The sequence below is a fragment of the Triticum aestivum genome, chromosome 5D (genome assembly GCF_018294505.1).
Source record: "Triticum aestivum cultivar Chinese Spring chromosome 5D, IWGSC CS RefSeq v2.1, whole genome shotgun sequence".
Classification (NCBI taxonomy): Eukaryota; Viridiplantae; Streptophyta; class Magnoliopsida; order Poales; family Poaceae; genus Triticum; species Triticum aestivum.
In genome coordinates this window covers 215,350,645-215,364,205 of record NC_057808.1, presented here as the reverse complement: position 1 = coordinate 215,364,205, position 13,561 = coordinate 215,350,645, and the positions used below count along the sequence as shown (strand labels likewise).

Genomic DNA, 13,561 nt, shown 5'->3' with positions numbered 1-13,561 from the left:
CCTGGTTCGTCTCCCGTATTCTACTCTTCCTTGCCGGAGATCACACCTTCACTTCATCGGTCTTATCGCCAGTACTCATGGAGACGGCGGAAGGAGAACGACACGGGCTTGGACGCTGGGCACCGCCGCCGTAGGATAGGTTTAGGGCGGGTATTGTTTTTTGTTCTAAATGTTCGAAATGTAGTTAAATCCGTCGTGTTTGTATGAAATCCGTCATGTTTGCACAAAATTCATCCGTGTTTGCATGAACTTCATCCGGTTTGTTGAAAAATATTTTGAAATGTATGCAGCTAGCGTTGGATGGCTGCCTCCCGCATCCATGTCCGCCGACTGGTCCTCCGGTCCGCAAACAGATGCGAGAGGTTTTTTAGGGGTTGCCGTTGAAGATGCCCTTACATCTCCATTTGCATCTTATATTGGAGTTGTTGTTTTACATCTCCAATATACATCTTCTGTTGAAGTTGGTATTTTTCTGAAGATGCAAAAATCATTTTTTGAAGATTCCTGAGCCGTTTTGCTCAGTTCACGTCCTAATCTGGAAATTCGGCTGGCATCGGTGCCTAGTCGTGGGGCGCTAGCCCAGCTTCCTGTTCTATTTTGATTATGTGGCGCTCGTGCATGGCTCTTGGCATTGGAACAAGGGACCGTTAACCCAGGCACTAGGAATACACTACTATTTTATTGCCGATCAAGCGCCTGATTAGTAGCTAAATTTAGTTGCTCTCCAATATACGACTGACGAGTTTAGTTGCTGACTGACTGGATGGGCTGGTTTCAAGGGAGCCCAATGGACCGGCGCGCAATAACGCAGCCATCCTCTGTCTTTTAGCTCTCTTCTCTCTCTATATATAGCCGGTAAATTCTGTTCAGCCCGTACACAAAAATTTTGTATTCTCCTCTCTGGGATGTTTTTATCCTTCCTTCGTGTATGAAAACAGCATCTTGCTGTCTTTGGTAAAAAAATGTTTAGTTGCTTCGATCTGTAGAGATCTTTACAGAGTTTGCTACAAGAACTATTAGCAGGATTCCCTTTTTACTGCCTCCCGGTGCTTACTTCTTCTGTTCAACAGATTGTTGTCCTTCAAAGAACTGACCCAGCAACTGGTCCAATTCATCTGGCTGGTATTTCAAGTATTTACGAGGCTTCTTTTCATTTTCAACAAGATTCCTGAAAGTTAAGAACAATAGTATGGACGTATGGTTATATAAAACCAGAACCAGCATGAAGAATTGCAATGACAATGATGCGCAAAATAGAAGGGGAGAAATGACTGGGAGCCAACGATGATTGGGCTGCCATTTCAATCATTTGTGAGTTATTCAAAACTTAGTGTAGCAGATGGGAAAATGGATGGGCTAGAGACATTGTAAAACCAAGAAAACCTCAACTCTCTTATTATTCTTAATGAATGGATGGGGCAAAACTTTTGCCTCCGTTTCGAAAAAAAAAACTAACAAAGTATCATATACAGGGCTAAGGTTCTGGGGTCAAAGTCAAACACAATTATGCTAGGGTTTCTTTCTTTGTTTTCTTAAAACCACACTAATATGATAGAAAAAAATAGTTTTTACAATCATGCATGATCAGCTCCGACATGCAGGAACATAACATACAATATCCTCGCACCTCTCTTTCCTACTTAACACAACTATGATAGGATTTGATTATCATTTATATCCATTAAACTGAATGAATAATAATATGGAGTGCCTAACAAGATCAAGAAAAAGTTGGTTAACATACCCAAAACGTTTAACGAAGGACATATAGGCTGGCAAGAGAACTTCAGCTATAGAAAGCCTCAGAGTTTCTCTCAGTTCTTGATCAGGTATGGTCCATAGAGATTGCTTTGCACGAAGCTCTTCAAATTGCATATTGAAAGACTTCAACCTGGCAAGGAAAGAACATACAGTTTTGTAACTCCGCTACTAGTTTGTTTCTTCAAAAATTAACACAACAAGCTACCATGGCAGTTGACCTTTCTTTGATCATAGCTCTTGAAACTCCACTGCTGCTAAGATCAGACGATGCTGATGTACCACTGCTGCTGGCAACTTGAATGGAGAGCGTCTGAACAGCCTAAATAACCAAATCAGAGTAAACGGAATCAATCACCTCCCTATTCATTATTTCCATTTATGTGAATATAATAGGAAAAATAATTTGGGAACTATCTAATCAACAGGATAAGGTAGTGAACCTTTGCAAATCAATGGGAGCAGTACTGTATTGAAAAAGCCAATATGTTTTACGGTTCATCAAAAATTCTAACATGTTCTAACTTTACAAAATAAATATTGTGCCCAACGACAAAATATAGCATCATTGTCAGGGCAAAATAACATTAATCCGAACATCGAGCAGTAAAATATAAAAGCAAAACAGTTAAGAAATTTTTCGAGCAATGCAGTAGAGCTGCATGTATATTCATTAAGGAAGAAGTTGGTACAACGCCAAAGAAAGGCATGACCCCGCAGAAGCGACACGACCAAACTAAAATGACTAAGGAGACTTGGCAATCCACGACCCGAAGATGACCAAAACAAATCCCAACTAATCTAGAACAGCAATACATAACAAGGCAAGAAAGCAAAGGAACATCCGCCACAAGAGCCTGAACACTAGCAAGCTACAACACGACCAAGCTCGACTACCATGACGACAACGACGAAATCAATTGAAGCACAAGCACCGAACAGACGAAACCACCACAGGCTTTTTTTGGGACCAAACCACAGGCTTTAGATGCACCACATGCACGAGACTAGCACGACACCGTCAGACCGGCCGTCACCCGGGCCGCAAAGGGAAAAGGCCACGAGGGGACAAGCACCAACCGAGGGGGACAAAATTTCGTGTTTTGACCCTTTTGACAAAGAAATTCAGGATCTGACCCAGGTCTGAAAAAATTCGGGATTCGACCCTTTTTCTTACCGCCAAGGGTCCTGGCGGTAGGGTTAGACAGCCTACCGCCAGGGCCGCTGGCAGTAGGGTACTTATCCACGTCAGCACGCAGTGACGGCCGCCGTTCCCCTCCGTCGCACCCTACCGCCAGGGGACCTGGCGGTAACCTGTCTAACCCTACCGCCAGGACCCCTAGCGGTAGGGTCCGGGCAGTTATTTCGCACGAGACCCCGCGCCACTTTCCATCTCCCCACCCCTCCTCCTCCCCCCGTCGGCAGTTTCTCCTTTCTTTCTCCCCCAAGTCGCCCCTCTCTCCCTCTCTCATCTCCTCCACTCTCCCCCTCGGATCTTCACCGATTCATCACCGTTTTTGCGGATCGAGATGGCCCCGAAGAGAGAAACGTAAGCTCCTCCAATCCCTCCAATTAGTTTTTGCAAACTTGCTCCCGATTCGACGCATTATTTGCTTGAAATCCCTCATATTTTTGAACTTAGATTGGATTTTTTTTGCACCTAAGATTGTTTTAGTTTGATTGTATTTCTAGTTCTTAGTTCTTTAGTAACTAGTGGTATTGAATATGAACTCTAATCAATAGTTCATATGTTAGTGTGAAGATGAACCCTAGTTCATAATTTTTTTTGTTAAAAAAATTATGATGTAATGTTGATATGAGGATGAACCCTAGTTTGATGATGCATGTTGATATGATGATATGATGTAGTGTGAAGATGAACCCTAGTTTTATGATGCATGTTGATATGATGATATGAAGATGTTGTTTGGATTTTTTTTAAATATGATGATATGATGTATGTTGGAGGATTTTTTTTTATATGATGCATGTTGATATGATTTGATCCATCATGTGTAGTAGATGTTGTTGGACGAATATGCTTAAGATTTTATTTTGATATGATGCATGTTGATATGATTTTGATATGATTTGATTTCATTGTTTGTTTATGTATGCTTATGCTTATGATGCTTTTGTTTATGAAATTCTATTAAGGCGGCCACCTCTTGCGGACAACATCGGCCCACGGTACTCCATGCTGGATTGGGCATTCGACAAGGGTCATCATGCCCGTTTCATAGAGAACGGAGAGGTAAGTGATATGAATGAAATATTGAAAGTTTTCGGATTGATGAAAATAATTTCCTAACTTTTGGCGTTCACTTTTTGACAGATGCTCCAGCCACTGCGCATGAGGGGTCACAGGGTTCATGGGCATATGGACTACGACGAGCGCTACGCGCCGTTCTTCAAGAAAGCCCGTCTGTTGGGTTTTGTGTTGCAGTTCAAGCGTCAGCCGCCGACGCTTGTCCACGCAGCTCTGACAGCGTTGATTGACCGGTGGCGACCGAAGACCCATTCTTTCTATCTGCCATGCGGGGAGATGACGGTGACCCTCGAGGATTGGGCGATGATTACTGCCATGCCGATCGAGGGTCATGCACTCACCGGGCGAGTGGAGAGGACCAACTGGCAGTAGAGGGTTGTCACCCTCATCGGCGACTGCCCCGCTGCTAAGGGTAACCGTACATCCGGTGTGCCGTTGATCTGGCTCTCGGAGCACCGGCAGAAATGCCCCGAAGGCGCTGACGAGACGACTGTGGAGTGGTACGCGAGGGCCTACCTGTGGTACATTCTCACGGAGGTTGTGTTTCCAGACAGCTCCGGAAACTCTGCCAACTAGTCGTATCTCTTCTTCCTAGCGGACTGGGAGGCAGGGTACAGTTGGGGGACCGCATCTCTCGCCTACCTATACCGTTCGGTAAGAGAGTATCTAATAGCCTACCTACCTACGAAAGTGTGTCCATGACATTTTGTTATATCTGATCCTCATTTGATGTTTTGCAGCTTGACGACGCAACGCAGAGGACGGGAGACAAGTCCAATATGGGTGGCTTTGTCTGGGCCTTCTCCATTTGGATGTGGGAGCGGCAAAGACGGCGACGAGACTCGACACCCCACCGTAGCTTACGAGTGGGACGTTGTCACTCTACACGGGCCTAAACAAGACTTCGTACAAGACCTACACCAACGAGTTGGACGCTCTGACACATACACAGGTATATGAACTCGCTCAACACCTTTCTCTTTGATTCCACTTTTGACCGAGAGTGGGAACTTACCAACGTATATGTAATAGGTAAACTGGTGTCCGTATGACCGAGAGTGGGACTTTGATCTGAACGTGATGTGCGATGCGGACCGTGGTCTCTGGCGGCGCATCATGCCCATGATCTGTGTGTACACCGTCGAGTGGCACTTGCCACACCGCGTGGCCACATAGTTTGGGGTGTATCAGCATACCCCACCGGGCCAGCCCACCGATACCGGCGGCCACGCGCTCCACCTGTGAGCGCTTTGTTCTCTATGCACATGATTTCATTGCGTGGCTATTTGTGGATCTATGTATTTGCTATTTGTGAAACTCCGTTTACTAATTAGTTGAACTCCGTTTGCTACTATGTGTTTGCTACTATGTGTATGTGATGCCCAAGTTTAATTGTTTAAAATCTGTGATGGTGCTGTCATATTTGTGAAACTTGTTGTGATATTGCTGTCATATTGAATTTGAAAAGAAGCAACCAAATGAACTTGAAACAACAAAACAGAGGACCCTACCGCCAGCCCCAATGGCGGTAGGGTCAGACAACCTACCGCCAGCCCCGATGGCGGTAGGGTGAACCTACCGCCAGGGCCCTTGCATATTTCGTTACAGAAGGTTTATACGGCAAAACCCAGCCACACCCTACCGCCAGGGTCTCTGGCGGTAGGGTTAGACAGCCTACCGCCAGGACCCCTGGCGGTAGGGTACTTATCCACGTCAGCACAGGCAAACGGCCGCCGTCCCCCTCCGTCGCACCCTACCGCCAGGGCCCCAGGCAGTAGGCTGTCTAACCCTACCGCCAGAGACCCTGGCGGTAGCAAAAGGGTCAAATCCCGAATTTTTTTCGAACTGGGGTCAGATCCTCAATTTCTTTGTCAAAAGGGTCAAAACACGAAATTCTGCCACCGAGGGGAGCATCCCAAGCCACGACCACACAAGCCACATATCAAAACGACCAGGAAGACCTCACGCCGGTCGGAGCTGAACCGACGGGGAAAACCCGGATCTTGAGGACGACCGAGGAAGCGAGACACCATGATAAGCCATAGCCAGGACGACCAAAACGATGACCAACCCCACCACCGCAGCAAGACTAGGCGACGGGGAGAGGAGCAGAGGACGGTTGATGGATGGAGACGGTCTCCAGATCTGAAGCACTAACCTTTCCCCATGCAACCATTTTGTATTGTTTGGCATGTTGCTGTACAATCCTACGATGTATCTGAATCCAGTCATCACCAAGTATATGCTTGGCTTCTGATCTTGTGATGAGACAAAAAGAAATTATTTGCTAGGTACACTGTCTGGACAAGATAGTGTAGACCTGAAACACAGAACATAGCATACCTGCGAACAGAACTAACCATGTAGTGAATGTTGTTCGCAAGAAATATGCTCATCAGCGCAGGATCCTTGTACTGGTTAGATTTCCCATCTAAGTTGTTCTGAAGAGCTTGCATTATCTTTGTCAAAACAACTGCAAGTTGGGATTCAGTATCACTTCCAGTTTCAAATTCTTGAAATAGTAGCTTCAGTGTTGACTGATAACTGTCAATATCAGCGCACATATCAGTTAGCATGCCATTTCAAAAATGATGGCCAAAAAAACTGAGAAACTAAAAATCACTTCAATAAAAATAATATAATACTCCCTGTAATTATAGTTGAACAACATATCACCTAAGTTTATTAAGGAAATAAATACATGTGGTGCCTAGACACGGAAACAAGAAATGGTAAACATTGATGTATATGACAAGCTCCTAAGCTATGTGGAATAAATGAAGACACTAAGAACTTGAGTAAATATATAAATGTGTGGACCAACAAATTTTTCAAACTTCTGGATCCACCAGCCATTGATTGGTATTATACATTAAGTACAGTTAATCAGTGTTGGCTTGGTGGAACAAAATGTGAATTCAGGACAACACATGGCTAACGCAACTAATACACACAAGAGAGACCATACATATCAAAAGTTAAATAGTAAAAATTCCATTCTGATTGACCCTATATTAGTTAACATCTAAGTCAAATAAATCTCTGTGTGTCCAAGAGTTTAATAGCTAGGCGAAATGGGTGATGCTTACTCAAAAAGGAATTTAACATGATTGATCACACGGATAGTCAAAGGATGGACAGTTCCGTCATGGACGTTAGTCTTCGAAGTATCCTTCTCAACTAATTCCTCAAAATCAACAAACATTTCGTGGGCAGTCTGTGCCAAGAGCTTCATCAAGCCCAATGCAGCCTCACGCATCTCCGAGCAAAAACTGTCTTGAAAAATAACTTCAACCTGGTAAATGAGATTCAAACGAAGGCAGGCGTTACTGTTTCGCCAATATCATAATGGTCACAGTTGACAGCATAGCCGCAGAGATAACAACTGCAAACACTAACACTGCTAGAAGAACCAAGCAAAACATCATTTGCTAATTGTGAGCAGCTAGAAATGTTGCGTATATATGGCCAATAACTACTATAACTGATCAAAATATGTGGCATACTACATATATACCATGTCGGTGTTGCAGGAACACACTGCTTTTAGCATACCTCGGATCTAACTTCATGCATTACTTCATACATATCCAGCAGTACAAACAACTTTTCAGAAGACCTTTTACTTTTAGCAACAGCATCTCCAAAGCTGAGAAGAGTTTTAGCAACAGCAACTCCAGTTCTTGCCAGTTCAGTGAAACACTGATCCTTGTTGAAACTGATACCTTCAAAAACCTCATCACAAATTTTTCGTTCTCCAGCAAGGAGTTTCACCTATTGAAGCATAGACAGTTAGTTGGATGTCTAAGCACATACAGCATAAGCATATTTGAAAAAGGGCCCTCACTGTAATTTGCAAATACTTGGTCCACTTTCCAATTTTAGCTTCTAAAGCATCCGATTGCATTCTTTCTACATCATCTTTACTAAGCTTTTCTACTCCCAGTTTCCGAAGACTCGGTTCTAATGCCGAACGACGAGCATCTCTGAAGGAAGAGAAGAAATCTGAGCTTGATTTTGCATAGTATTAAAATGTCAGAAATAACAATAGATGTAAGTTGGAATTGGGAAGAAAAAGGAAGATCATTCATACAGCAAAACATTCCTACCAATAAGTATCGCAGAGTAATGTAAACTATACTGTTAAGTAGGGAATTTTCTTAACTCAATAAATTTCAAGCAACATAGTGAAAGTTGACCAAAACCTGACTAAGTATAACTCATTGCTGCATATTTTTTCATTGTTAATGTATTTCCCATAACTCAGGTACTCTCTATATTCACTGACCGTCTTGTTTTCTGCAAGCAGCATTTACATAATTAGATTAAAGTCTGTTGGCAATGATGAGATCATGAGAACCATCTCATGTGAAGTCCCTAGCTCAAAGCCTACCTGTAAATTTTGTAGCATGACTGCTGGTTTCCATCCTGAACCAATTTCTGAGCTATACTATGAAGAAGGGGTAATATTCTAGAGGGGATCAGTGCTGGAGTCCCGCAAATGGCAGTTTCCAAGTCTTTGGATGGATGCTCGGAGTGGGCAGAATTTCGTCCATCTGCTTCAGCATCGCCATCTGACGCCCATCGAAGCTTTGGAGGCGAACCCAATATAAGATCACCCTCAATAGGTTTGCTGAAAGAAGAGATATTACAGCACAGATGGAAAATGATATTAGAAGAACTAATATATTATCGTTGAGACTTAGGAGAGGTCCAGGAAATACAGCAATTGTTCCTCTGGCAATATTTAAGGAACCAGCCAGTTAAGATTTCAGAAATGGGTGTAGATGCATCAACCTGTATGTTGTCATCAACCACTTGAATTCTTCCTCAACCATCAGTGAAGACTTAGATAAGAGAACGTTTACATCATTCAGAAATCGTTCTTTACTCGTAAAGTTCTCCCTCGAGGAGAAAAAACCAACAGCGTCTTTCAGATGACCCACAGCTTTCAGGTAGCCCTCCAGATCCACATGGGGCCCCCTCAATATCGTAGCTTCTGCCTAAAGCTCAAAAGGACAACATGCAAATAAAAGTTCCGAACAAAGTAATAAACGAATTTAACAGTGATTACCTGTCTAAAATAGCTCGAAAATAGAACAAAATTCGTAGGTACAAGACTGCAACTATAACCAATTTAACAGTGATTACCTGTCTAAAAAGAGCAATCTCTGCGAATAAAACTAACGGAGCTAATCATTCCCTTGCTAGTAAACAAGAACAAATGCACTTCACAACTACACCAGCATGGAAGCTCTCTCACCACCAATCTATTATCTACGCGCCTTTAATCACTTCCAAATGTAAAATCTGCACGTACCAATCCTTATTAATGAAAGTCCAAGTCCAAAACCAGTTAAGCACATGCTCCAAATGCCAAAGCAAGACAAATTTGGCGCTCTCAATCCCCTCCCAATGCATGCAATGCCTCAGCCAACCAAACCAAAAGGTGTCACCACCCTTTGTATATAATGGGAGAGTCAGTTATAGCCTCTGGGGGGTCATCGGTTTCATCACTTAACAAGGAACAGCAACAGTGTTACAGAGAGCCCAAAGGGGGGCAAACAAAACAATACGTACTACGGAAACACTCTACGCCTCTACGGAGCAGCAGCAGGCGGACAAGCTGCCTGCGATCAGGCACGCAGGCCACAGCATCGTTGAGGATGGAGAGCATTCAATTCAAAAACGAAGGGGACGAGGAGAGCACGTTCACGCACCTCGCGGACGATGACGATCTGGGCGAGGATGTCATCGGCGACCTTGATCGCCTTGTCGATGTTCTCATGCGCCATCTGGGTCGCGTGCGCCCTCACCTGCACGACCACCCAAAATCAGACGCCGCACGCTCCCGCGGCTCCAATCAAATTCGACGAGACGTCGAGAACAAGCGGAAATGGGCACGAGACGACCTGGATGGGGTGTATGGTGGCCTCGAGCTCGGAGAGGCGCTGGTCGAAGGAGCCGAGGATGGCGACCATGCCCTCCGTGTTCCCTTGGCTGCTCTGCAGCGAGGCCCGCAGCGCGCTCACCCGCTGCGCCAGCGCGTCCATCGTCTCCGGAAGCTCCGCCGCCATCCCAGTCCTCCCCGACAACAACCCTCCGAGGACCACGAGTCGTTCGCGTTTCAACCAGCCACGCTGTCCCCGCTGCGAAAGCGCTCCGAGGAGACCCGAGCAGGCGGGAATGCTGCCGAGAAAGAAGAGGGTTGGGGAAGAGGAACGGCGAGGAGTCGCGAGTTCGGAAGGGGCGGTGGTGGGAGGAGATCCTTCCGGAAGCTTCTGGAAGGGCAGCGAGAGACGAAGAGGCGGTGTTTGCTGCGTTGGTCTGCCGGTCTGTGTTGTGGACCCATATCGGCGCGGAGGAGAGGTGCTATGAGATGCGTGCCCATGCGGGTCTACCCTGGGGAGCAGACGGTCCAGATTTGCTTTCGTAGTTTATCATAACGGGCTTTTTTATTTCAGAAACACAGTGGTGGCTCTTCAGATATGCTATTATTCTGACTGTCATTATGTGGCATTTATGGGAAGCACGTAATGATGCTAGACATGCTCCTGAAGCGCCACCAATTTGCAGTGCAATAGAGAAGGAGCTCTTGACATCAAAGATTTCAGACCGGTGAGCTTAGTTCACAGTGCCATCAAGATTTTCGGCAAAGCTCTCGCTTTGAGACTGGCAAAGGACCTGCCAAGGCTTGTTGGAAAACATCAGAGTGCATTTGTACGTGGGAGATCATTACATGACAATTTCATGTTCGTGCAATGCACGGCTAGGTGGCTCCACGCACTCCGTCAGCCCTCCATCATGCTCAAGCTGGATAAAAGCGTTCGATACAGTGAAGTGGCCCTTTATGCTTGAGGTGCTCGAAAGATTTGGATTTGGGAGCCGCTGGCGCTCATGGATGTGTGGCCTCCTTGCCACTTCGTCGACGAGAGTGATGATCAACGGTGCTCCCGGCAAGCCAATCCTGCCCTGCCAAGGTCTTCGACAAGGGGCTCCGCTTTCCCCAATGCTCTTTATCCTGTGCATGGAGCCCCTACGCTGCCTCTTCCAGTACTGCCTGCAACAAGGGGCGCTCTCCCCCCTCTCCACCACCGGATTACAGCAAACAGTCTCGCTGTTCGCAGATGATGTCATGATGTTTTTCAAGCCAACCGAGCTGGAGAGCCGCACCTGTGGAGCCATTTTGGACCTGTTTGGACACGCCTCGGGGCTGTCAGTCAACATGAGAAAGAGTGCCGCTATCCCCATCCGCTGCTCTCAAGAGGAGGTATCGCTAGTCTGCTCAATTCTCGGATGCTCGAACAGCTCTTTCCCTTGCACCTACCTGGGGCTGCCGCTCACTCTACGCAAACAAATTAGCAGCGCAGCTCCAAAGCCTAGTGGATAAACTTGCCGATTGCCTGCCGCATTGGAAGGCAGCAATGCTCCCGAAGAGTGGTCGCCTAACACTGATCTTATCGGTTCTCTGCGCAATACCGATCCACTCCATGCTTGCCATGAATATTCCGGTGAAGATTATCAAGGCCCTCACTAAAATATGCCGCGGGTTCCTCTGGTGTGGAAAGAAGGAGGCGACAGGAGGGCACTGTGTCGTGGCATGGGACAGCGTGTGCAGACCCAAGTGGGCAGGTGGGCTTGGGATCCCTAACCTGAGTTGGTTGAACAAGGACCTGCAAGCCCGGTGGCCATGGTTATAGAAAACGGACAAAGAGAGGCCATGGGCAGAGTTCAGCATCGACGTTCCTGCTGCTTCCCGCGCATTATACACCGTGGCTTCTCAGACGACTGTGGGCAATGGCCGAAGTGCTCTTTTCTGGGAGGACCAGTGGCTCTCGGGCTACCGGGTTTGCGAGCTGGCTCCTGCCATCCATAGCCGAGTTCGAGGGCGGACGAGAGCCTCACAGACGGTTGCGGACGCGCTCACAAATTAGGAACGGGCAAGAGACATCGGACCAAATCTTTCTGCCAATGAGATGGAACAATTCCTGGCTTTGTGGCAAAGGGTGGCAGGCACACAACTAGATGGAAGGGGATGATGACAGAACTACCTGGACTTGGGAGCTGAACGGGAACTTCTCCGCGCACTCTGCATACGCGGCCAATTTCATGGGTCTGGAAGTATCACCTGTTGGGGAACGTAGTAATTTCAAAATTTTGCTACGCACACGCAAGATCATGGTGATGCATAGCAACAAGAGGGGAGAGTGTTGTCCACGTACCCTCGTAGACCGAAAGCGGAAGCGTTAGCACAACGCGGTTGATGTAGTCGTACGTCTTCACGATCCGACCGGATCAAGTACCGAACGCACGGCACCTCCGAGTTCAGCACACGTTCAACTCGATGACGTCCCTCGAACTCCGATCCAGCCGAGTGTTGAGGGAGAGTTCCGTCAGCACGACGGCGTGGTGACGATGATGATGTTCTACCGACGCAGGGCTTCGGCCTAAGCACCGCTACGATATTATCGAGGTGGATTATGGTGGAGGGGGGCACCGCACACGGCTAAGAGATCAAAGATCAATTGTTGTGTCTATGGGGTGCCCCCCTGCCCCGTATATAAAGGAGCAAGGGGGAGGCGGCCGGCCTAGGAGGAGGGCGCGCCAAGGGGAGTCCTACTCCCACCGGGAGTAGGACTCCTCCCTTTCCTTGTTGGAGTAGGAGAAGGGAAGGGAGAAGGAGAGAGAAGGAAGGAAGGGGGCGCCCCCCCTCCCTAGTCCAATTCGGACTAGCCCATGGGAGGGGTGCGGCCACCCTTTGGGCCTTTCTCTCCTTTCCCGTATGGCCCATTAAGGCCCAATACGAATTCCCGTAACTCTCCGGTACTCCCAAAAATACCCGAATCACTCGGAACCTTTCCGATGTCCGAATATAGTCGTCCAATATATCGATCTTTACGTCTCGACCATTTCGAGACTCCTCGTCATGTCCCCGATCTCATCCGGGACTCCGAACTCCTTCGGTACATCAAAACTCATAAACTCATAATAACTGTCATCGAACTTTAAGCGTGCGGACCCTACGGGTTCGAGAACTATGTAGACATGACCGAGACACGTCTCTGGTCAATAACCAATAGCGGAACCTGGATGCTCATATTGGCTCCCACATATTCTACGAAGATCTTTATCGGTCAAACGGCATAACAACATACGTTGTTCCCTTTGTCATCGGTATGTTACTTGCCCGAGATTCGATCGTCGGTATCTCAATACCTAGTTCAATCTCGTTACCGGCAAGTCTCTTTACTCGTTCCGTAATACATCATCCCGCAACTAACTCATTAGTTGCAATGCTTGCAAGGCTTATAGTGATGTGCATTACCGAGTGGGCCCAGAGATACCTCTCCGACAATCGGAGTGACAAATCCTAATCTCAAAATACGCCAACTCAACAAGTACCTTCGGAGACACCTGTAGAGCACCTTTATAATCACCGAGTTACGTTGTGACGTTTGGTAGCACACAAAGTGTTCCTCCGGTAAACGGGAGTTGCATAATCTCATAGTCATAGGAACATGTATAAGTCATGAA

General features: G+C 46.7%; 1 protein-coding gene across 4 annotated transcripts; it reads right to left on the bottom strand.

Moving 5' to 3' along the window:
* Nucleotides 1–833: 833 nt before the first annotated feature.
* LOC123124541 (exocyst complex component EXO70A1) lies at nt 834–10,340 on the bottom strand. 4 transcript variants are annotated; one of them, XR_006461144.1, is made up of 12 exons: nt 9,940–10,340; nt 9,748–9,843; nt 8,825–9,030; nt 8,421–8,660; nt 7,875–8,013; nt 7,583–7,801; nt 7,117–7,322; nt 6,371–6,571; nt 6,186–6,285; nt 1,967–2,080; nt 1,745–1,891; nt 834–1,168 (listed from the first exon to the last, which is right to left on the bottom strand). XR_006461144.1 is itself a non-coding variant. In XM_044545132.1 (12 exons), exons 1-12 carry the CDS (start codon nt 10,102–10,104, stop codon nt 1,051–1,053), a joined length of 1,938 nt encoding a protein of 645 aa, XP_044401067.1. In that variant the 5' UTR covers nt 10,105–10,340; the 3' UTR covers nt 834–1,050. The 4 variants fall into 4 exon arrangements, 1 of the variants encoding a protein (XP_044401067.1); XM_044545132.1 differs by having other exon boundaries at nt 1,980–2,080; XR_006461145.1 differs by lacking the exon at nt 6,186–6,285 and having other exon boundaries at nt 1,081–1,168; nt 1,980–2,080.
* Between the last annotated feature and the right edge of the window lie 3,221 nt (nt 10,341–13,561).

Excerpts from the sequence above, each read along its gene's own strand:
- LOC123124541 (XM_044545132.1), bottom strand. The coding sequence starts at position 10,104 with ATGGCGGCGGAGCTTCCGGAGACGATGGACGCGCTGGCGCAGCGGGTG. Across the intron at positions 9,031-9,747 it reads AGATCGTCATCGTCCGCGAG|GCAGAAGCTACGATATTGAG; the intron begins GTGCGTGAACGT and ends TTTGAGCTTTAG. Across the intron at positions 7,323-7,582 it reads TGCATGAAGTTAGATCCGAG|GTTGAAGTTATTTTTCAAGA; the intron begins GTATGCTAAAAG and ends CTCATTTACCAG.